General features: G+C 37.4%; 1 protein-coding gene across 5 annotated transcripts in view; it reads left to right on the top strand.

Moving 5' to 3' along the window:
* The window catches only part of LOC122834629 (AMP deaminase 2-like), a 34,886-nt gene that overhangs the window by 7,571 nt on the left and 3,770 nt on the right, over window positions 1-23,545 (top strand). For 3 of the 5 annotated variants that reach the window (XM_044123217.1, XM_044123219.1, XM_044123215.1), the window contains 16 exons: window positions 10,371-10,501; window positions 12,230-12,360; window positions 12,929-12,997; window positions 15,612-15,723; window positions 15,821-16,007; window positions 16,863-17,004; window positions 17,679-17,768; window positions 17,862-17,991; window positions 18,418-18,612; window positions 18,709-18,840; window positions 18,928-19,091; window positions 20,672-20,798; window positions 20,892-21,055; window positions 21,142-21,262; window positions 21,986-22,159; window positions 22,272-22,382. In XM_044123217.1, coding sequence (XP_043979152.1) covers window positions 10,371-10,501; window positions 12,230-12,360; window positions 12,929-12,997; window positions 15,612-15,723; window positions 15,821-16,007; window positions 16,863-17,004; window positions 17,679-17,768; window positions 17,862-17,991; window positions 18,418-18,612; window positions 18,709-18,840; window positions 18,928-19,091; window positions 20,672-20,798; window positions 20,892-21,055; window positions 21,142-21,262; window positions 21,986-22,159; window positions 22,272-22,382 — 2,180 coding nt within the window. Of the gene's footprint in view, window positions 1-5,258; window positions 5,616-10,370; window positions 10,502-12,229; window positions 12,361-12,928; window positions 12,998-15,611; window positions 15,724-15,820; window positions 16,008-16,862; window positions 17,005-17,678; window positions 17,769-17,861; window positions 17,992-18,417; window positions 18,613-18,708; window positions 18,841-18,927; window positions 19,092-20,671; window positions 20,799-20,891; window positions 21,056-21,141; window positions 21,263-21,985; window positions 22,160-22,271; window positions 22,383-23,545 lie in introns of those variants that run through there. The other 2 variants (XM_044123218.1, XM_044123216.1) reach the window with 2 other exon arrangements.

Genomic DNA, 23,545 nt, shown 5'->3' on the forward strand with positions numbered 1-23,545 from the left:
TTATTATACCATTATCAATTTATCACTTGAAAATGGTGTCAAAACATCAATATTATCATTTATCACAATAGTTACTGGAACAATTTATTGTCCAACAAAATTCATCATCACAGGCCTACTTGGATGCAGTAACTTTTTGTACAATATAGCACTATGTAATAAACTGAATTGAAAATATATAAAAGCACAGTTAACAAGAAGTCCTCAGGAACAATTCAAAGCTTTATCTTGGCAAGAGAAGCCAGTCTTGAAAACAAAACTTGTTGCATGAATTAAACAAAGTGGCTTTTTCTAATGTTCTTTTTTCAATATCCCATCAAACCCCGTTAATATTCGGCCAGTTTGATTTTGCTGTAAAGCTTTCTGAACATTTACTGATTGAGTGTGTGAACAACAAACTGCAGAAAACATCCTAATATTTCTCTGTTCAGTGGTAAAAATGGCAGTGGCCTGCTAAATTCATGTTTATTTTTATTAAGATCCTATAGCTTTTTACAGCTAGAGGGAGACATCTGACATAAAAATGTTGTATTTTCAGCACGTCAGTGTCAAACAAGTCGCTGGTTGTCAGTGTCTCCGCTCTCCGGCCGTTTTGCGGTCAGACATGAAGCGATGACCAAATCTTCCTGTGTTTGGGTGGAAAATTCCTGGGCTTTTTTTCTGCTAATAATAGCTCAGTTGCTTTCCGTGTAACATGGCTGGAAAAGGGATTTTGTAGAGCTGGGAATCAAGGCCATGAAATCTCTCACACCCCCAACAGGTGGGCTTTTTGACGCTGAGAGCCTCCAGATAGCCCAGAGCCACCAATATACTCTCAAAACAAACACAAGCATTGTTCACAAGAACCTACAGCAGGTAGACTCAACATCAGGAACATCTGAAAACTCTCACTGAGGTAATTCGCTAAATGAACAGCAGCACTGTGGGATTATGATGTATTTCACTGGTTAGACACAGTTAAGTACTCCGCCTTGTGCTCCCAGTGTTGCTCCTAGCAGAGATCCTCTTTCATTTAATCCTCCTCATTCAATCAGAGACGAACCAGCGTCAGCTGATGTTTGGTCGCTGGCTTACTTTTTATTAGCTTCTGAGCTCACCAAGTCTATTGTCTGCCACAGTCGTCTCCAGTGACTGATCTCTGTGACCACAGTGGCTTTGTGAGAAAAAAAAAATCATGCAAGTTGCACAGATATTAAAAGATCGAAATAGTTATAATGTTTATGTGTGAGTAAGTCGTGCAGGTGCAAATAGGTGTGCAGCAATTATTTAGAACTTCACTTCTTACCACTTTTTTTTCTAATTCTGTAAACTTAAGATACTTTATACATTCATTTTAAATATTTTTATACATTACTTTTTGCAGTATTTGCGTTTTTTTCGCTCCCTTTGCTATTTTGTAGGGTTTATTGTCTGCTTAGTTCTGTAATATGTGGGGTGTAAGGCTGAGTAATTTATCTACTTCCTGTGCACAATGTTCTGTAGCACAATGTAGTTTTGTAACATCAATAAATGGTAAACATACTTTGGTTGTTTATAAATTGTTGGGCCAATTGTTGGGAAAATTTAGTTGGGCCAAATGAGGATCACACATAATTTTATGTAATTTGTTTTACATTAATGATGTTTAGATAAATGTGTAAATCGTTTTTTTCCAGTCAAAATTTCAAACACAGATTCTAATGGATTATTCTGTCACTGTTCAATAAAAAGTTGTGTGTAATTGGTGTGTAAAGCAATGTCTGTTAAAATAACAGAGTCAAAATCTATTACAATAAAGGTTTAAGCATTTTATCATTATTTATCTCCTAAACATATCCATAATATTTACATACAAAGAAAGAAAATGTGTTTTTCAATTCCTTAAGTAATTGCTGTATAACCGGGGCAGGTATGGGAGACAGGATACAAAATAATCAAGATGTAAACTGACCTGGAATCAACACATTTAAATTTTTTAACCAAACAAGCAAATAACGCAGACATAAAAAAAGAAAACAGAGAAGCATTTTACCTCTTGTCGTTCTGGATGTCATCCTTAAGTGGGGTTTTATCTCTTGAGGTGGGATATTGACCTCTTGCAGCATAAGAATCGAGCAAGTATAAGTTACAAGTACAGTGTTAAATGCTAACAGTGTCAAGTAACAGAGTAGCTCTGCTATATTCAGATATGATGAGAGCTGAGCTGAAAGAAAATACAGTCAGAATAATCCCAGATGATCGGTATGGGACAATGAGAGTTGTATCTATGTTTTGCTTTTGAATGTTTCTCTGTTATCACATGAACATTTTCCTGGTTGACAAATTACAAAGTAGATACATCATTATGAATACCAGGAAGACATTTTTTGTGAACGTTTGTCCTATTCTTCTTGTGGGAATTTGGCTCCCGACATGGAGATTAGAGTTGTTGAGCAGAGTCGTCGACAGTAAAGCCGGCTCTTCAAAATAGGGAGTGACGAGTCGTGTAGAGTTTCTCCCTGGTGCTGCTGATTGGCATCTGGGGAAAAGGATGTGCTGAGAAGTAATAATAGTGGAAGTCGTGTAGAGGTCGCAAATAATAACACGACTCACAATATTCATAGTACTTTTAAATTATTACGGTCTCAATGCTAAATTTTCTTTTTACTTTTAGTCTAATTGTTTTAACTTGTTTTCTTTAAAACAACTTTATCGTAAAAGGTTGATTGTTGAATATCGACCCAGATTGTCCCTCCTTTTCTCCACCATTATCATGTCGGTAACACTTTATTTGACAAGTGTGCATAAGACTGATACGACACCTGTTATAAACATGAAGGAGTCTTTATGAATGTCTGTGACTGTTGTCATCAAATATCATTTGGTAAATAATGACACTTTTAATGCAAAGTTACTTTAAAATTTTTATTAAAAGTGCCAACTTTGTATCATTTTGTAAATAAAGAAATTTGAATGCAAAGTTGGCACTTTTAATGGACTTTCAATGCAACTTTTTCAGCAACTTTTCATTAAAAGTGTCATTATTTACTGAATGTTACTTGATGACAACAGTCATAGACATTCATAAAGACTCCTTCATGTTTATGACAGTGTGATGTCAGTCTTATGCACACCTTGTCAAATAAAGTGTTACGATCATGTCTTGATCACTAAAACGTAAATCATGTTTAGACTTTGAGACTCAATTAGGCATAAATATATCATTAGCATGACATGACGTCCCCGGGAATTAGAATATTATTGCCTTTCAATTGTGACAACAACTGTAATTCGATATATTCTGCAGATTGTGTACAAGTTATTTCTGCTACTGTTTTGTAGAAAATTATTGGTTTATGTTAGACAAATGAACATTAAGTGCAGGTGGTATTAGTATAGAAAAAGTATGTAAATACGTTAAATCTGTGTGTTTGGATTTGCATACTGCAGCTCGTCCTCTACTAAAACACACCAACTTTTAAATATCTGGACTGAGAAGAGGAACATTTTTAAAAACTGTTTAGTCTGAGTTTTGTACAAAAATGACTAAAAGCACTGTTTTCCTAGTCTGTGCAGTTTGTCTTGCCATTCTTTGCCAGTTTTCTAGCAGGATGTCTCAGGTTCTCTTTTAAGGGTTTGTTTACCAGGGACTTAGAGGTTGTATCTTTGCGTTTCTTAAAAGGTCATTATCTTCCAAATACTGAAACAGTGCTGCCCGGCTGTATTTTGCTAAGCACTGTTCAAGACAATCAATCTTGATCTTTGAATTTGAGATTCACGTGATCTTCTCTTCTAAACGATACCTTGGGTCTTTAAAAATCATATAAATATATATGTATATATTGTTAAATAACTTAATATTTGAATAAAAAAATCTAAATGTCATATATGTAACTCTTCTCATGTGTATATTTGCAGTTGTAATAAAGCGTGTGTATGTATCTGATATGAAACCTCCCTCTGTTGTTGCTTCGTTTTATGAAAAGCCATAAATACATTCAACACTGAATACCTTATGAGTGACTCCTCCTCTCTTAGTCTTACCATTTTCTCTGATAGTTTGTAAATGTCACTGATCCAGCTCGACTAAAAGCGCATCAGCCTTTCGGTCAACGTTTCCTGTGTGGTTGACTGGCTGCATGACAGTGTTGCATAAGAATAGTTTATTTCTTAGATTCAGGGCCTTGATGAATCTGTTTCTCTTTAGTGTAACGTCTGGTTTCAGATTGTGTGTACCTTCTGCTTCTATTTCAGCTCTGCTAGGTTTAAGTGCTACTTGTGGAGTCGAGACAAAACAGGAGACGCATGAAGCAGGTTTTTTTGTTTTTGAGTTAACTGAAGTTTAAAGCAACAAAAACAAACTAATTAAATTAAGGCATCTAAATACCAACTCAAAGCAAGCCAAAAGGTAACTAATAGGAAAAGCAAGCAAAACTAAGCTAAACCAATTTGGCAGTATAAAACTCAAAGTAACTATTTTTAATCATATTCTTTTCATGGAGAGTATTAATTTAATCTCAAATATTTTATTTATATATACATATATAAACTTCTTTTAAGTCAAACATTTTAAAAAAGTCTGAAGTATAGTATTTTTTCAATTACACACAGGTTGAATTTTTTATATATTTTTTTTATGTTTTAGTGATAGTTACGGTTTACGGGTTTGAAAGTTATTTCAAATATTGTTTGCTAGCAATTGAATTTCTAAGATGTGTTACTAGTGTTGATTTCTTTAATGTCTTACAAGCTCTAATTGCCTGCAAGATACTCAATAAATGACGATAAGCTACTGCAAGTTACAATAAAGTATTTGTCATGTGAGATGAGAAAGAAGCCTCTTCCTGGGCATCATGTGACTAAAGAGGAAACATGGGAGGAAGTGTGTAAATCATGTTAACGTGATTGCAAATGAAGCCTGGTGCGCTCACTTATGAAATTGCTGAGATTTTCCGCAGAGTGTGACGGATTTCACAGCAGTGTCATGTGAAACCGAGAGGCATTTTAGAGTTTCACAAACCCCAGAAAACAAAAGCAAGCGATAACAGTGCAACAAAGTCATCAGCTAAAATAAATAATGCTGATATCAGTTTTTTTGTGCAGCTTTGGACTCGTGAGATAATTGAAGCCTTGTGAAAAAGAGGTGGGAGGAGGAGGAGTGGCTACTTATCCAGGCTCCCCCTCCATTTTACAGCACAATAGAGCATGATGCGGTCCTCCCTGGCCCTTCCCCTTTCTTGCCACGTGGTATGCACCAACCCAGTATTTAAATCCGGGAGCTTGAAGGCTGTGCTGTTCATGCACTGTAAACCGGTGCGATCCAGGAAGCAGCTGTGACACAGAATCAAGGGGAAAGAGAGGAAAAGAAAGGGGTGGGGGAAACTGCCTCAGCAGCGCTCAAAAGGAGGCGACACTTACAGCAGGAGAGACAAAAGGAGGAGAGCTGTGAGATCCCGGTGTCAGAGCAGCGCTGTGTCTCCAGAGTGTTCGGTCTCTCTGTTTGCTGGCATTCTTTCTGTCTTCCACTGTACCAGCGGGGGAGGGTCCATCGGCCGTCCCAGGCCTACTTACATGTCCCAGCATCCCGCAAGAGCTCAAACAAGGCCACTGCTGCCATAACGGAGACTGTGAGTTCAGGACAAGACAGGCAGATAAAGGTACTGTAGCTTACAATCAACAATCATAAACAGTACCTTTTGTAATGAAGCGCTTGCTGTTGTGACTCTTTTGTTAGCAGGAGTTTTAGCAGTTTACTGTGAAACATGGGTGCTTGTCATTTAAAAATGTTGCACTGACAAGCTTGTGGTGACAGATGAGGGTCCAGAATGAGTCGCTGTGTATTGGAATAAGATGACAACACTCCGAAACCTGGAAGAAGAGCTAAAGAAACAGAGAAGTGAAAGAACAAAGACAGCATTATCACATTGGATGGGTTTCCGTAAATTTGATCTTAGTGTAGTTGGTGAATGTTTGTAGGTATGTTAAAATGACCTCAATAATTTCCATTCTGATGATTAACATGAACATTTTTTGCATGACTTTATAATGAATTTTATTTAATGTTTTGTTCGTGTTTTATTTCTTTCTTTTATCCACCGTTTATCCCAAACATTTCTCAGACAATTTATTACCCTGCAACATTTATAGAGTTTAAACATTCAAGACTTTAGGGGTCCTGAGTCAAAGCAGAAAGGCAGGCTGCGCCGTTGTGTCTGAAACTGAAACTCATGTCTTCATCTCCAATTCGCCCCTCAGGCAGCCTGTAGGAAACACTGTGTACCGCCGAGCTCTCACTTTTCAGTCCCTCTGAATACACTGACCTTCCTCCTGCTTCTGATGCTGTTGTGCTAACGAGCTGCCTTCTGTCTCATATGTTTGTTTATCTGATCTAAAGGCCCAAATGGACAATTAGCTTATTAATTTTTCCTTTCATACTAAAATACTTTCCCCTTGGGCAGAGTTCAATATATTATTTTCTATGTAAAGTGATAAAATGATGCTCTAGAAGTCTAATCTTCTTTTCATCTTGATGAAAGTTGATGATGCGGTTGTCGTGGATGCAAAACAGAGGTTTATTCTCAGTGAGCGATGGTTGCTAAGGAACACCTGAAGTGTGTGTCCTCATTCTGCCTCTCATGACTAAAGTCTGTAAAGACTTACAAAAACTTTTACCGGAGTCTCTCTCGCCATCACCAGGCAGTAAAGCGAAATAAATTAGTTTGGGTCTCTGACTCTACACACGTCAGAGTTTTTTTGTTTTGTTTTTTTTTAACGTTTCTCAATGTTCTCTTTTATCCCGTCCAGTTCAGCAGCACAGCAGTTCCCGCTGCCTTTGGGTAATTTGTTTCTCTCAGTTATTATACTCATGATTTAAACTGATTAAATGTCTTCAGCTTTTATAACTAAACAATAAATGTAACAGAAACAAACTGGTTATATGTCGAAACAACCTATTATCCCAATTTCTGAACTGATTTCTGTCCCGAAACTGTATTTTTTTTTTCAAAACAGGAACTAACCATGTACTCATTGGACCACACATCAATAGTCGTTTGTTTGGGTTATAAAAGAAAATATTTAAACACACCATTTAAAAAGCTTGATTGAATCAAATTATACTTTATAGAAAACTTTTGCTGCACAGACATTTGCATTTAGTTTATAAAGGTTTAACTAATAGTTGTGGTCTGAGACCCATTTCACCCCAAATCCTCTAACTTTGCCCTCTAACTTACATCTCATCCCTCATCTAAAGTAGTGTTTCTGGTGTCACAGTTTATTATTGTTAATAAGTATAAAACAGCAAAAATGTTTCTAATTAGTTAAAGAACTACATTTTAGGGTTTTTCCGTTATTAATATTTCTAGTATAAAAAATACGCACACTGATATCTGCTAAAGGTTTAATCATGTAATCTTTGTGACTATGTGACCTATAAATTTATATTAAGCTATGCATAAATGCATGCAAACTGAGTGAGGGTTGATGAAGAAGCAGCTTTTTGAAGGAGTGTGCCATTTCTCTGTGGGATGTTGCAACCATTTCCTCAATTGTGTGGCAGAGGATGGGAGGAGGGGGAACCCTGGAAAATAGGATTCAGCCTTCAACTTGGCTTTTAATCACCTCAGTTTGTTTGTTTTTAAAAAATCTGTCGAGTGCACCAACACAGGGCCTTAATCAGAAAGGTATTTACAAGAAGCAGTAAATTGAGTTAAAATTCATTTAGTTGTGAATTGTAACCATTAAGCTGTGACAGTTTTTTATATTTCAACAAATACCTCAGTTAATCCTATTTGAACCAAACAAGATGTACTTTTGGAAAAGTTTGGACCAAAAGTGCAAAGAGCTGAGCTGCATGCAAATGACGCAAATCAAGGGTCCACCAGTCAAATTCACACAAACCACAGCATAGGACTTTCAAATGTTGAGTAGGAACGCCCTCTGTATTTGGTTCATTATCATGTTGTTAAGAAATTAGAAAGAAAAAAATTGATGGAAACTTGTCCAAAATCTTGCATAATATGACTAAAACGATTTGAAACTGTTGTTGTAAATCTCTGACTTCAAAATAGATTTATGGAAGTAAAAGTAAAAATTTGCACAATTCTGCTCTAAACACGGCATTAATCTCAACGTTATTGTGTTTTTAAAAAGGTAAAATTTGAAATGCCAACGTTTTTGATTTTGCATCTGCAGAAGAAGGGGATCGCACAAAATCCCAGTAGAGCAGAACCAGCTCCAGGGAAATTTAATGAGGCTATATCAGTGTGCAGCGTGTCAGGAATGTGACACAAGGATGGACACTATTGTCAGTGTTACCTATTTGTATCATGATTTTGTCACAGTGATGAATGGCTGTGGTATTTTCTTCTAAATGTGGTGCAACAGAAACACTCTCAGTAAACATCACGCCAGGAGCAAACCGAGAGGATGGCTGTCAAACTGTGGGGCTGTGCAAAGATTCACTGAAATGCAATAAAACGGGCAACATTAAGCATTATGTCAAGTATTAAAGGTGCTCTGTCAGTATGTTGTCCATACTGTCTTTAAAAAAAATCTCCAAAGAGAAGCCAAAAGTCATAAATTAAGATTATCTAATATGTTTTTTAGTATGTGCAAATTCTCTGTACTCTGATTATCTTGTTTTTCTTTAAGGTTTGAATCGAATGTTAATTGGAGTCCTGTTATAAATATATGTCTTCTGGGGAAATTGCATGAAAACTCAGCTGTGTTTCCCTTGTTGATAGTGTTCACTTTGTATTTTCCTTCTTAAAAAGTGTGCATATTAGCTAAACAATTACGGTCGCTGTTATTTTATGGTGTAATTCAGGAAATTTGAATAACATTTTTCTGAACAATTTTAAGATTTGGTCTCAAAATTACAGTATTATTCAAAGTGTGGTGCAATTTTCGAGCGGCTTTTCATACCCCTGTAACAGTATTATTTAATTTCCTTGTGTTTTTATGAAGTTTAAAGAGAAGTAGATTTAAAATGTGCTTCAGTTCTTCACATTTTCAGAAGCATCAACGCACACGGAGAGCAACAGCCTTGTGTTTCACTTCAGTACCTTTTGCTAGCACTGTAGCTCATATTGAAATTGTTACTTGTCCCTTCTGCATTCATATTAAAATGCCACACCACATTAATATACTGTGGACAATGAAGCTCCCCTTTACTCACCGCTTTAGTGGCAGACAGCAGATGGCAGAAACTAATTGTCGCTGCCCAGGCGCGGCACCAATAATTTCCCCAATTATAGAGAAACAAGAGCACGCCACTCCAAAATCCAGAGACTTGAGTGAATTACTGTGTTTGTCCATTTCACCATGATGCTCCTGTCTTTTAAAATGCATCACTATAGACAGAAACTAACTCTTAACAGTGTGTGTCAGTGGATTATGTATGGTTTAGTCTGCAGTGTAAATGGAAATTTTTTTCCTTTTCCACGTCAGGAACTACATGTGGATTAAAAAAAAAACTACAACTGGAAGTTTGATTCTCATCTCTTTGATTAAAAATAAGTTACGCTTCTAGAGACTGAAAGTTGGGAATAGTTGGGGAGTTTTTTGTTTGTTTTTTGTTTTAAAGTTGCGTAACATTGACTGCTGTGTTTGCATTTATAACCATTTTCAGTTTCATACATCATGTCGTTAAACAACCCAATTGCTCTCAACTTTTAAGATGTAAACTTTTTAAATTACCACTTGAGACTAATCTGTGGTGTCTGAACCAAACTCGACTCTGCTGAAATAATTTTTCTCCACTTAAAACTCCAGACGCTGTAATCTTTGGCAAACCAAACTGCAATTTCTCTCTATTTATACCTCTAGTTTTGGCAGTTTATGTTTCTGCTTTCACTTATTTAGCTACAGGTCTTTGCTGTCAACAGACTAAAATACCTATAAACCGTTTTGTTTGTACTGGGTACCAGTTCTGTGTTATATATGTATCAGAAGGAGTTAATCTGTGTTAAAATGTATGTCACAGGATCTCTGTGTGGTCTTTGCTGCATTGTAGTCTTAGTCCTCTCTACTCTTCTTTTAAATTTAAAGATGGTTTATATACCAAAAATCTAGACAGGGGTCTTTTTGTTGCAACACAAAAGCTCAAGTTGTAACTCTTTAATGGATTTCTGCTTTTCTTTCTACTCTGAAGACTTTATTATAATACTATATTTAGTAAAAGGAAGCTAAAAAGATTTTCCTACTTTCATTTTGCATTATTGATATGATTTAGTGTAATTAGCTAATTTTTTTTTAAGGCACATGTTCATTTTTCAATCATGATACATCTTTAAATCGTGCTGAATGAAGGTGTGTTTCAAACAGCTGCATTTTTCAAATTTACTCCACAGAACATTCAGTCAAAGTATTTTTAACTAATGTTTCACTCTTTCTGTGTACTGTGTCAGATCTGTGTGGTGTGTCGGGACCCAAGGCCCTCAAACCCCAGAGATCTCTCCCCGGGACGCCAGTTTCTCTTACTCAGCACCCAGTCGACCTGCGAACATCCATGGAGGAAAAGTACAAAGAGCTTGCTGAGGTGATATTAAGATTTTAACCCTGAAAAAAATTAAGAAACTGCTGCAAAATCCTCAGTTTTTCTGAGTTTACTTCTTTTTATAGATATATATTTGAGTAAAATGAACACTGCTCTTTTATTCTATGAACTACTGACAACATGTCTCTGAAATTCCAAGCAAAAATGTAGCATTTATTTACAGAAAATGAGAAATGGTCAAGATAACGAAAAAGATGCAGCACTTTCAAACCTGAAATAATGCAAAGAAAACAAGTTCATATTCATTTAGAAGCAACAACGCTATTGTTTTATCTCAGGAAGAGTTCAGAAATCAATATTTGGTGGAAAAACCAGGAGGTTTTCAATACGATTCAGTGGAGTGGGCTCTTAACATTTTCCAGAGCTGCATATATATAAAAAATGAGCAATTTTAGTTTGTGTTATTTTAAAAGAGCTACTGGTAAATTTAGACTCTTTAATGAAGTGAAGTTTATTTGTATAGCACATTTCAGCAGAAAGGTGCACAATTACAAAGTTTTAAAGAGTACACCATCCAGTCAGCAATTGAACTTTAAATACTCCGCCTTTAAAAATGATGCCTAGTAAATAAAACAGCTGCTCTGTTAAGGCGACAGTCTGAGAGAACAGTGCACTATAAACATATTTATTTCTCTTATCTTTTCACATCTTGTCATGTTAAACCCTGAAACTTCAGAGCATTTTATTGGGATTTTAGTTACTCGTGGAGTAACTGACTTTAGTTACTCGGGGAGTAACTGGATTTAGTTACTCGGGGAGTAACTGACTTTAGTTACTCGGGGAGTAACTGACTTTAGTTACTCGGGTACTTTTGGGGGTATTTTTCCACCATCTATGCACATCTGTAGACTAAAGTTTTTACCCTTTCTTTGAGAAACAGCTGTAGCTCAGGCAGATTGGACAGAAATCGTCTTTTAGATGTCAGGTTTCTGCAACACTTTCCAGTTGAAGATCTGAACTTTGGGCTACTTTGACACATGCTTAGGATTTAATGGGAACCATTTCATTTGTATCTCTTGCTGGTTAGTGTTGATTTTCTGCCAGAATGCTAAATATGGTCCTGTTTTCAAGTCTTATGTATATTCTCATAGGTTTCCTCTTTTTAACTTCATGCCATCAACTCACCTTTCTTATCATCGTTGCAGAAATCCCCCCAACAAAACAAAACCTTTTCCCAACACGATAGCGCCACCACAGTATTTTATCATGAGAGCTGTGTGTTTACATGGTATTGTTTAAAGAGGCCAAATAAGTACAATCTAATCCTGACTGAGCAGAATATCTTCCTGCCCTACATGGTTTGTGAAAAACTGCAAACCTTTGTTTGTTTAACAATGGTTTTCTTCTTCCCACTCGTCCATAAAGGTCAGATTATTTGAGCTGTCTAGGTTTTATTTAGGGGTATCAGATCAACTGATCAGGACTGAATGAAAATGTTCCCCTCACTTTTTACATTTATTAGTAAAACATATTCAAAGCCATGTATTCCTCAAAATGTATTGGTCTGTTATGTAAAATAACTAGAAAATACATGTAAGTTTTTTAATCCTATATGAAAAAAATTCAAGGATTATTAATCTGTAAGTGTAACAGATGGTACAGTGTTTGTGCAAGTCCTGCTATCGTTCTTATGCCCCTGCGCATATTAATATTTTCATGATCTCCTGTTTATGACGCCATAAATTTTATGACCTCCCGTGTTTGAACCAGGAGCTGTTCACACGCAGCATGGCGGAGAGTGAGATGCGAAGCGCGCCCTACGAGTTCCCAGAGGACAGTCCCATCGAGCAGCTGGAGGAGCGACGGCAACGCCTGGAGAGGCAAATCAGTCAGGACATTAAGTGAGGAAATGCAAACAAACTCCACACACAACGTCAGCTAAATCAACTGTTTACATTAACTCAGACGGTCAGACGTAGCTGCCCCCTCTTCCTGCGCCTCGCTCTTACACACAGTGTCGCTCTCACCTATGCGCACATTGCTTGTCAGCTTCCAATATGCTAGTTTTATGGGCTAACTAATCCCAGCAATCAGCTCACTGTTTTAGCCAACATTTGACACCTGTTCCAGTGGTACATCTTATTTTTTGCAAACTCTAAGAAGGAGGTGTGTTCTGTCTCAGCTGCCTGGGACAATGCTAACTGCGCTACTAAGCCAATCATGGGGAGGCGGGAGGGTTATCTGACTTGTTCCTGTTTACCAATCGGGGTTTACCATCTCTAACTGGTGTTAAAACTCTGTGTCGATGTGAGTGTGTAGCTGTGTGAGTGAGAGTGCCTGATGGAGTGGGCGCCGGTGCTTGTATTCAGCGTGTCTCCTTCTGTTTGCTTAATTTCTTCCCACTACCTCTGATGCCCATCTGCCCCTGCCTTGCCTACACTATCCTGCGCCTCTGCATATCACCCCAAGGCTTGAGCCAGAGATCTTACTGCGTGCCAAACAGGACTTCATGAAAATCGACAGTGCTGCAGACCTTGAGTGAGTGAGCTCTGACTCAGTATGCATGCTTTTCTTTTATTTCTTTCTTTTTTTTTTTTTATCAAAAGGTGACATCTCAGTGTTTGACTTTTTTTGGCTCACTTGTACTCAGAAATGTGTATACTAAATACTTTTATTTGTTCAAATTACTACACACACATTTCAATACTATATTGTTTAGGTGCTCTGTGGACATTGCTATTTTATTGAAAGGGACTAAATCTTCCCCCTGCTGGCGATTTAATGGAATTACATATGGGTACCTATAAAACATAACTCAGGATAACTATTGAAATATGTCATTTAGAGATTAATTTGTTGGTTCTCCTGGCAAAGATGTGCCAAAACGTGTAAACTTTTACAGCATTAGGATAATATACACATGGAAATGTTTTGTAATTTTCTAATTGTTTTGTATAATTTATGTACATTCATTCAGGTTGGAAAAAAATCCCTTAATGCGACAGAGTTGTCTTTATTCAAGCTTTGGTACCTAATTTAGAAAATATTTCAATTCTCAATTTTACTGAGCAAAAATCTGATGCAGTTTAGACCTGATATGGTACAATAGGATATTGCAACAAAAAAAACTAGCTGGAAGAAAACTTAAGCCACCGGCTTGACAGGAAAATAATTACCTTAATTAGCTGCATTTTAAAGAAAACAAAAACACCTCAGAGATAATTTATGTATGATAGCCTCAACTGTGTTTTGAGCAAAAATAATAATTTTTGAAAAATAAAATACAGCTTTAGCTTACCACTAAATATACAAAAATTAGTCACTTTAGTTACTTTATTGAGCATTTATTACAAAGCTGGCATAACAATCAGTAGCAACATTTCCAACGCATGTAGTTTGTGATTTCATGAAAAATATATTTAATAAAAAAGTCAAAATAGTATTAGAAAGAATGTCCATACCATATATGTTCTGCCTCATACCTGCTCTTTGCTACTCTTAATTATGACATGCAAACAATTATTATGGATCTTCTTCTGTGGTGTAAAACACCAAATATCAACTTGCATTACTGGGCCTTATCGCCACCTACTGCTAAGAAGTAAGAATAGTAGCTGATTATTTCATTTATTTATTTGCTCTTGCAAAAAGCCCACAATCCACTGAAAAGGAGTCTGGATCAATTTTTTTTATGCCGACCCGCTAGCTGAGTGTAGCTGCCCTAAAATATTTAGAGTTCTGGGTTCTCTCTTGTGTTTTCTTCCTTTCAGCTCATCCTATAGGTTTTCCATAAAATTCACATCAAAAGGGTTGATTTTGTGTCTGGTGACCCATTTCTGTATTCCCTAAAGCTCTAGCTTTAGAAAGAAGAGAAGGGCAACTTTCTGAAGGGACAAAATCCGAGGGATAGTTGGGTGAGAGGGTTCCCAGACAGCAGGATTTATTGCCTCTGGTATGCAGTAGTTGGTGCCAAAAAGTGCCCAAAGAAGGGCAGCTGGAGCAAAAACCTCCCCAGGTGGTCAAATCTTGTTTTTCCAAATAGCTGCAGCCTGGTTCCCAAGCTGGTCCTCTTCACTGCTCAAAGCATCTCGGCAGTCAGAGCCAGTAAAATCTATTAGGCATAGATCTGGCTTTAAAATATTAAATCCTGAGACTTCAAAACATCAACCCTGAACAAAGGAAGTCTCTCATGCCTAACACACATATTCCCTAATGCCAGGTTCCTTTTCCAGCAGGATAGAACATTTTGATCACAAGTTGATCTGAAACCAATTCAGCTGTTTTGGTATCTACTAGAAAAACAACTCTGTTTAAAACGGGCCTCATCCGAGCCGTCGCAGGACAACAACGATCCGCTGCTGGGACGTCTGCATCCTGAAAGGCTCCCAGGCTTAGCCGATCAGATCTGTTTTCATGCCACAGGAAAACCCCTGACACTCCATCAAGGAGGTTTCAATGTTGTGCCAATTTTTTTTTACAAGTTCACTGCAAATAACTAACATGTTATGAACAAAAAATATCCAAAGAAGTTGCAGAAGCACAAAAGTTGTAATTTTTTATTAGTGGAAAAAAATCTAAGATCTAAAAATCTGAGATTGTGTAGAAACACAATGTTGAGTTGTTTTTTTTTTATAACTCAGGCTAATTATTAAAATATGTCATTTAGGTATTGATTTGTTGCTGCGCGATATTATAAAGTTATGTTATGGTGGGATTTTTGGAAAATATTGCACATTTTCCTTACATTTTGAGTGATTTATGTGACTCTTAGACATCTTGGACACCACAGTATGTGACAGGTGTGGGCATCCACTGCAGTGTAACTCCATCCAGGAGACTGAACATCTTAATGACACGCAAATTATTTGGAATAGATTAACCACAATACTGTGCAGAGCAAAAAAAATCACATTCATACTGTGATAATAATAATATATTTGCAATATACTGTCACTGATTGACTTAACATTTTCTTGAAGGAAGCAGAAACCAGAAGATTCATAAAGAAACTCCATTCTCTAACAACTAACATAAACATAACCGCTGAACTAAAACCAGTGTTTTTCTTTCTTCCTTCTTAACTCCACCTGGTTTTTGTCTCTCTGCCACCTGTTCTTTGTGTTGAGCTGCTCTCTTTGTGTGTGTGTGTCAGGTTAATGAAGGAGAAAAGTGTAGACAGGGTTGATATGGGCTTTAAGGAGCGACAAATGCCGCTGGAGAGGGAGTACCAGCGGGTCTCAATATCTGGAGAAGAAAAATGTGGGGTAAGAAGCTCAAATCACAGGATTGCATACAACAATGAACGTTCATGCAAAAGTGCATTCATATTAGTTTTTATTTCTGTGTTTGATGTGTTTCCAGGTGCCGTTCACTGACCTGGTAGATGCTGCCAAATGTGTGGTGAAAGCATTATTAATCCGGGAGAAGTACATCTACCGTTCCATGCAGACATTTTGCAAGACCGCAGCTCACGCCCTGCAGGACCTCGGGACAAACTCTCTGGACCTGGGAGTTTATGAACACAAGACAGAGACCCCTGTAGACGCAGGTACTCTGTTCCTGCTCACCAAATGTGATTTTCTTATCCTAGTTATTTATGTAAAGATTGCATATTGTGCTTTCTTGAACATGATAAATCTATGGGCGATTCAAAATATTTTCATTACACTTTTTGCACAAAGTCATTCTGAGATAATGAGATTTGAGTCTGGTCAGTTCTGCCTAGTTTGAGCTTCTGTCAGAATGAGATTTTTTAGGGCCTCCTGTCACTTTAAATCCTAGTGAGCTGCTGCTGGCCACGCCCCCCCCAACTCAAAGTTTACCAAATGGTGGTGGGACTCAGCTTGGGTTGCTACGAAACGGGTTTGGGTTGCTAGGTGATGGGCAGTGCCTGGTAATTTTGTGAGGTTAGATTTGGAAGGTTTTTGAAAGGACTCATTTTCCAGAAACCAATAAACATTAAAGTTTGACCAGAATGTTGGTGGTTTGATGGGTTTTTTACGTAAGAGGTCACCTATAAAAGCTGATTTTCTTCTTGATTAAGTATAAGTAGTATAAGTATTATAAACAGTTGATCAAAAATGGTTTTTAATACTACAATAATGAGGCATCAAGACCTTATTGTGTCTGCATGTTAATGTTATTAATCCTAAATCTCTCCTATTGGTTCTTTAGTTCTCGTTGAAGTGGCACTCACACTAATAAGTAGATGTGAAGGACTTGTGTTGCCGCTCCTAAGTCCAATCAGACAGCAATAATAATAATACTGTGTAATGGTATCTCTACAAAAATACTGAGTCATTTTGAGCGGAGGATTTTCATGAACATGCCGTTTATAATTTCACATAATGTTTTTTAACCCAATCACAGATTCACTCTTGAACCTTTTTATTTTTTCTCTCAGATGCCCCTGTTCACCCACCTGTCTCAGAAACACACCCCTACGACAATCTGGACCCCAAGAATATGCCACCAGACACAGGATATGGCTGTAAGATGGTGGATGGGGTCGTACATGTCTTCAACAAGAAAACAAACATGAACAAGTATGTGTTGGTATCTATACTGAGGATTATATTTGCTGATGTCATGGTTTACTTTTAAATATAAAGTGCTGCGAAAAAACCAAAAAACTTTCCCTTCTTATGGATTCCTCCTGTTTTCATGTTTTGGTTGAGGAGAGACAGATGTTTGCACAAAGATTAAAAACAGATATTTGGTCAAATGAGGGATAAGCTTTTCTTGATTTGACTAGCTCATTCATCATTTTGGTATTTGAGGTTTGGGCATAGAAACCACAAATAAATGCAGATGATTTGTCTAACTCATTCAAAATAATAATAAAAATAATTCACTGTGTTTTTTTTTTTCTTTTTTATTGTGGGACTTGAAAAGTTTCAGGTGGGTTTTAGATTTTAAAATAAACCTGCAGAGTTGGGTTTTACTACACTCCTGAATTTGATTTGAACTTCAGAACTATTTTGTTACAATATTTGTTTGGGATAAATAACAAAGCCAAACAATACTAATGGTTTGTTCCCATATTTCCAGGATTTTATAAAAAAAAACTTCCTGAAAGGGTAGAAATTTGAGTCTGTAAATGTATGACATTTGCAGGAACCTTCCTAATTAAAATAAAATTAAGAAACAAACTAGGAGTAAGAGCTATGTGAATCTTGACAAACCCAACATATAACTTGAAGTTGTCTTTCTCTGTTAGAAGCACAGAACTCGACCTTCCGTATCCTGACCTGAAGGAGTACATAGCAGACATGAATGTCATGATGTCCCTTATTATCAACGGTCCAGTGTGAGTGTTGCTTCATTCGATAAACCCGTTGATTTGTAGTGTTTCTTTTATGCAGTTCGAGTGAAACCTGCCTCTTCTGTGCGTTGTTTCCAGGAAATCTTTTTGCTACCGCCGCCTGCAGTACCTGAGCTCCAAATTTCAGATGCACACCCTGCTGAATGAGATGAAAGAGCTGGCAGCGCAGAAGAGGGTTCCTCACAGAGATTTCTACAACATCAGAAAGGCAAGAGCTGCTGCAAAAATATCTCCCTACTTCTCTAGTTTTTATATAAGTGGATCTCTTTGAGAAGTATGAGCGTAAATTATAAAGTCAAACTCAGTTTTCATTGTTCAAAAATAAACTTATCCTTGTGAGAAAGAGGTCTCTGAGATTTTCCTTCTCACTGTCGCCACATGTTTGCTGAGGAGAAGGATTTGACTGAAATCTTTCTTGATAACTTTTTACCTGCACTGTTTTACACCGAAGATCCAATTATAAAGTTTATAACTCAACTTGAATCTGTCTATATAATTAGATTCGTCTAATCATATATTTCTGTGTATTACTTAGATGTAGTTGCCATGTAAAGTTCCTTGAGCTGACGTTTCTTATACATTGGTGCTATGTAAATTGAAATAAAGTTAACGTTCTTCTTCATCTTGTCTGCAGGTGGACACTCACATACATGCATCATCCTGCATGAACCAGAAGCATCTTCTGCGATTTATCAAGCGAGCCATGAAGAAATACCCAGACGAGATCGTTCACGTTGAGCGAGGCCACGGCCAGACCCTGCGAGACGTTTTTGAGACCATGAACCTGACGGCGTACGACCTGAGTGTAGACACACTCGACATGCACGCAGTGAGTTATCACAATGTTGTGGAAGAAAGAAACTAACTTAGTGTGACTTCTTTATGATTGCTAAACTTGTTTTTTCACGTTTTTCTGCTTTTACAGGATCGGAACACATTTCATAGGTTTGACAAGTTCAACTCCAAATACAACCCAATTGGAGAGTCCATCCTAAGGGAGATCTTCATCAAGACGGACAATCATGTGGAAGGAAAATACTTTGCACACATAGTTAAGGTGCTTATTAATTCAGCTGTAAACTGTCCAACCGAATAATCAGTCCTGAATTCAAATTTAAAGCTGCTGTCTTTATTTTTCTTGCAGGAAGTGATGTATGACTTGGAGGAGAGTAAATACCAGAACTCTGAGCTACGACTGTCCATCTATGGTCGCTGCAGAGACGAATGGGACAAGCTGGCGGAGTGGGCTGTCAACCACAGAGTGTACTCTGATAATGTGCGCTGGCTTATCCAGGTGCCCCGTCTCTTGTAAGTGCTGCTGACATTTTGTTTTACCTTGAAGCTGATATGGAAATAATGTCTTCTGCTCATTAAAAATCAAGAAAGCAAATACCTAAGACTGTCAGCCAACGCAAAGGCTTAAAACACTGAGGACACCATGGAGTGTGAGATATTGTGCAGACAAAAACTAAATCAAAAACACAAAACCTTTGGCAGCCTTCAACCAGACATTGTGACTTTTCCTTTGGGTTTGACCAGCACCCATTTCTACCAAGAACAGTCCTTTATGTTAGCACGTTATGCAGCTGTTTTGTAAATCATAGCAGCAGTGAATAACACTGGACAACAACCAAAAAACTGTCTGGGGTTTTTCTAATGTTTTAGGGTAATTTTGATGTGCTGAATCCAAAAACCGTGTTGGTTTTGCTCAATCAGGTCGACTTTCTGAACTGTGGATTCAACATGAGCATCAAAATGCATGACTTGTTTTAACAAATGGATCGGTTTCCTGAGAATCTGGGATCAATGAGTGATGATCAGGAGGAGAGAGTCCATCAGGACAGAAAAGAGACGGAGAATTTTACACAGTGAGAACGTAATGTTCAATTTACATCTACTTGCCCTTATCGGTCTCTGCTATTCAATTTACAGAAATCCAACTTTGTAACATTTAATTAATACACTCTGTTAGAAAACAATTCTTTTCTCTAAAATCTTTTTTGGATGAGAAATATTAACGGAAATGAACTGATAATGTCAGAAAAAAAAAATTTTCTCCACATAATCAGTCTGTATTTTATGAGGATGTATCTGTCAAGATGTCTAGTCTAATGATGCACTGCTATGAAATTTTGATATATGATGTAAATGTTGCTTTATGGCTGAAAACTAATATTTACTGATATTATGTAAATATTTTTAAAAGTTCTTTGAAGCTAATGCTACACATGTAGCAGTTGGTAGAAAACTCAAAACATTAATTCACATGCTGCTGTTCATTTGGCTCAGACACTGGGGAAAAAAAGATCATTATTCCATGTCAGTATGCAAGAGGACATTTAGATAAAGCTGTTATTGATTGAGTTTAATAAACACAATTATGTCATATTATTTAATGACATTAAAATTAATGTCATACTGTAGAAGCTGCTGTTGCCTCGCTGGTCTAACTTTCTGTTGTCTGTGAGTCATGAACTGTTTTTCTTTTTCTTGTCTTTCTGGATTTTTAATGGGTAACTTCAGGAGAGCTGTGACTAAGTATTGTCCCGCATAGAGAATATTTAGTCAAAATAAGGGTGCTCACTTCATCCTTTTCTGTGTTGCCTGTCAATGTCCTGTTCCTGTTGGAAAGGTTAGTGTTTGTCAAACAAAACAAACAAAAAAAGAAATCTTTTTTCGTTTCACGATTAAGATTCACGCTCCACAGTTCAGGACAAAATGTCATCATCGATATAAGACACTGCTTTTGCTCCAAATGCTGTTTTTGTGTGAGAAAAGTGCAATTTATATCAGCTTTAAATAAATTATGAATGGACAAATGGTGATTTAATTATATTTTATGGTGTTTTTCCATCTCTAAAATAAATGTAACTTTCTTTTTTTTACAGTGACGTCTACCACACAAAGAAGCAGCTGGCAAACTTCCAGGAGATGCTGGAGAACATTTTCTTGCCTCTGTTCGAAGTCACGATAGATCCAGCCAGCCACCCTGAGCTGCATCTCTTCCTGGAGCATGTGAGTCTGACCTGCTAGTAGATCTGAACTCTCCTGATGACCGACATCAGAGTGAACTGAATGTTTGTTTGTTTTTTTTCTGCATGCTGGCAGGTTGTTGGTTTTGACAGCGTAGACGACGAGTCCAAGCCTGAGCAGCACATTTTTAACCTGGACAGTCCACTTCCTGCTGACTGGACAGAGGAGGACAACCCACCCTACTCCTACTACCTCTACTACACCTACGCCAACATGACTGTGCTGAACCACCTGAGAAGGTAACAACATATCATCATTACTTTTAATCGTTCATTTCAACCTAATTATTCTCTGATCTGTGAGTTTGTCTTTGCGTTTAACTCAGACGACGAGGCTTTCATACGTTCGTTCTGCGACCTCACTGTGGCGAAGCGGGCCCGATCCACCACCTGGTGTCAGGGTTCATGTTGTCGGAGAATATTTCCCACGGACTGCTGCTCAGAAAGGTCGGGACGGCTTTTCATAAAGCAGCCTTAGACTTTCAGGAATTCATTTCAACAATGAATTTTTGACAAACTAAAAGATATTCAGCAGGGAGTTTGGAAAGTTTGCCACAGGTTTAGTGTCTTTTGTTGGAATTTGCAACAAATGTGGTGAAAACAGAAACTTAAGAATAAATAATTGTGCTAATAAAGAGGTAAGCACTTCCATCCGCAAAGGCAGAAGAAAAATTTAAAAAGCTAAAAAATTATTATAAGAGAGATTTTATTGCTTTAGTCCAAATAAAGGTGATTAATGAGAATGGTATGACTGATTTTAAACGTGACTTTAATTTATATATCATTGTGTCCTTATGTGATACAGTGTTAAATGTTATTTTAGTAGACACTTGGTTATTTTATGTCTCTTCGGACATATCCAACGCCACATACATCTGTCTGAAGAGACACAAAACAACTAAGTATCCCATAATGAAAGAATCTTTAAACCTACTTTTAATTTAGAGTGAATAAGAGTTAGGTTTTTTTTCTTTTTTTTAAATTTATGCCTCTTTTAAATCATTGCATTTGCTTTTGAGAGATAAATATGTCACATTTTATCAGAAACAAAAACTATTGGTTGAAGGAAATTTAACTTGGCTCTATGTTGGCTGTAAATCTGCTTTTCTTTTCCCCTTTACTGTAAAATGGGGAAGAGATGAAGAGTCTAATTCTTCCTTCCTTTTCCAGGCCCCTGTGCTGCAGTATCTTTACTACCTGGCTCAAGTTGGCATTGCCATGTCGCCACTGAGCAACAACAGCCTGTTTCTTAGTTACCACCGCAACCCGCTGATGGAGTATCTCTCCAGAGGTCTGATAGTCTCTCTGTCCACCGATGATCCCCTCCAGTTTCACTTCACCAAGGTCTGTTGGACAGCACAAACATCACAGCCTCACAATTAAAATGGAAGATTAAGCTTTTTATTCCTGTTGCGTGGATGTAAAATATGTGATAATTTCTGTATTTTGGCCCCAGGAGCCTCTGATGGAAGAGTACAGCATCGCAGCTCAAGTGTGGAAACTGAGCTCTTGTGACATGTGTGAGCTGGCGAGAAACAGTGTCCTGATGAGTGGATTTTCACACAAGGTGACGTCATTTATCATTCACCTGGGTAATAAACAGCTTATCTGGTGCATCATTTGGCAAGGTGTGGTACAGGTTTTCCAGGAGTTAGTTTTTTTTTTTTGTCAGAAATGATCATACATGAGGGTGGGGTTTACAGGTTAGAGCACCTCAAAGTACCGAGACTCCTTCAACCTTTTCACATATTAAAACCACAAAATTCATTGTGTTATTTTGGCGCTTTAGGAGAAAGACCAACAACGAGTTCTTCAGCATTCTGAAGCGAAAGGAAAGAGACTTTTCTCTGACAAACCCAAAGAAAATTCAGTGCCACGATGTACTAAAATCAGGTTTATTTGTAAAACACATTTCAGCAACAAGACAGTTCAAAGTGCTTACAGCAATTATGAAACGAGCAATAAACATTACGGTTTGTCAAAAAACATCATCAAAATCATCAAGCAAATGTTTGTCAAATACAGTGCAGTTACCAGGAATCAAAGGCAACTTTAAACAGGTGAGTTTTTAGCCTTGCTTCTAAGGAATCAGTATTTAGACTATTTTACAGTTTTCTAGAAGTGATTAGTGGATTGTAAAAACTGAATGCTGCTTCTCCAAGTTTGGTTAAAGACAACAGGTCTTAGGCTAGCAGTTATTTTGGTGCTAAGATATTCAGTGATTTATAAACTGACAACAGTATTTCGTAGTTTATTCTCTGGGCAACAGGGATCCTTTAGAGCAGGTGTGATGTGCTCTATCTTCCTGGTTTTAGTCAGAACCTGAGCAGCAGCCTTGTGCATCAGCTGAAGCTGTTTGATTGATTGTTTTATGTAGACCTGTTAAAGATAAATGAATGAGTTTGTCTAGATCTCGCTGAGACATTATTGCTCTAATCCTGGAAATGTTCTTCAGGTGATAGAAGGCCGACTTTGTAACTGTCTTAATGTGGCTCTGAAGTTCAGGTCAGAGTCCATCACTACTCCCATATTTCTGGCCTGATTTTGGTTTTTAGTTGTAATAGCTAACTGCTGACTGTAGCATTCCTCTTTAGGTCCAAAGATAATAACGTCAATCACCTAACTAGTACACAGAGTCCACCTATGTGCCGTTTCATCTCGGTATAAATGCATGTGTTTGTTAGAGAACATTAGTGACTAAACAGCATCATGAAGGCAGAGGAACTCAAC

This window comes from Gambusia affinis, linkage group LG07, assembly GCF_019740435.1.
Source record: "Gambusia affinis linkage group LG07, SWU_Gaff_1.0, whole genome shotgun sequence".
Taxonomy (NCBI): Eukaryota; Metazoa; Chordata; class Actinopteri; order Cyprinodontiformes; family Poeciliidae; genus Gambusia; species Gambusia affinis.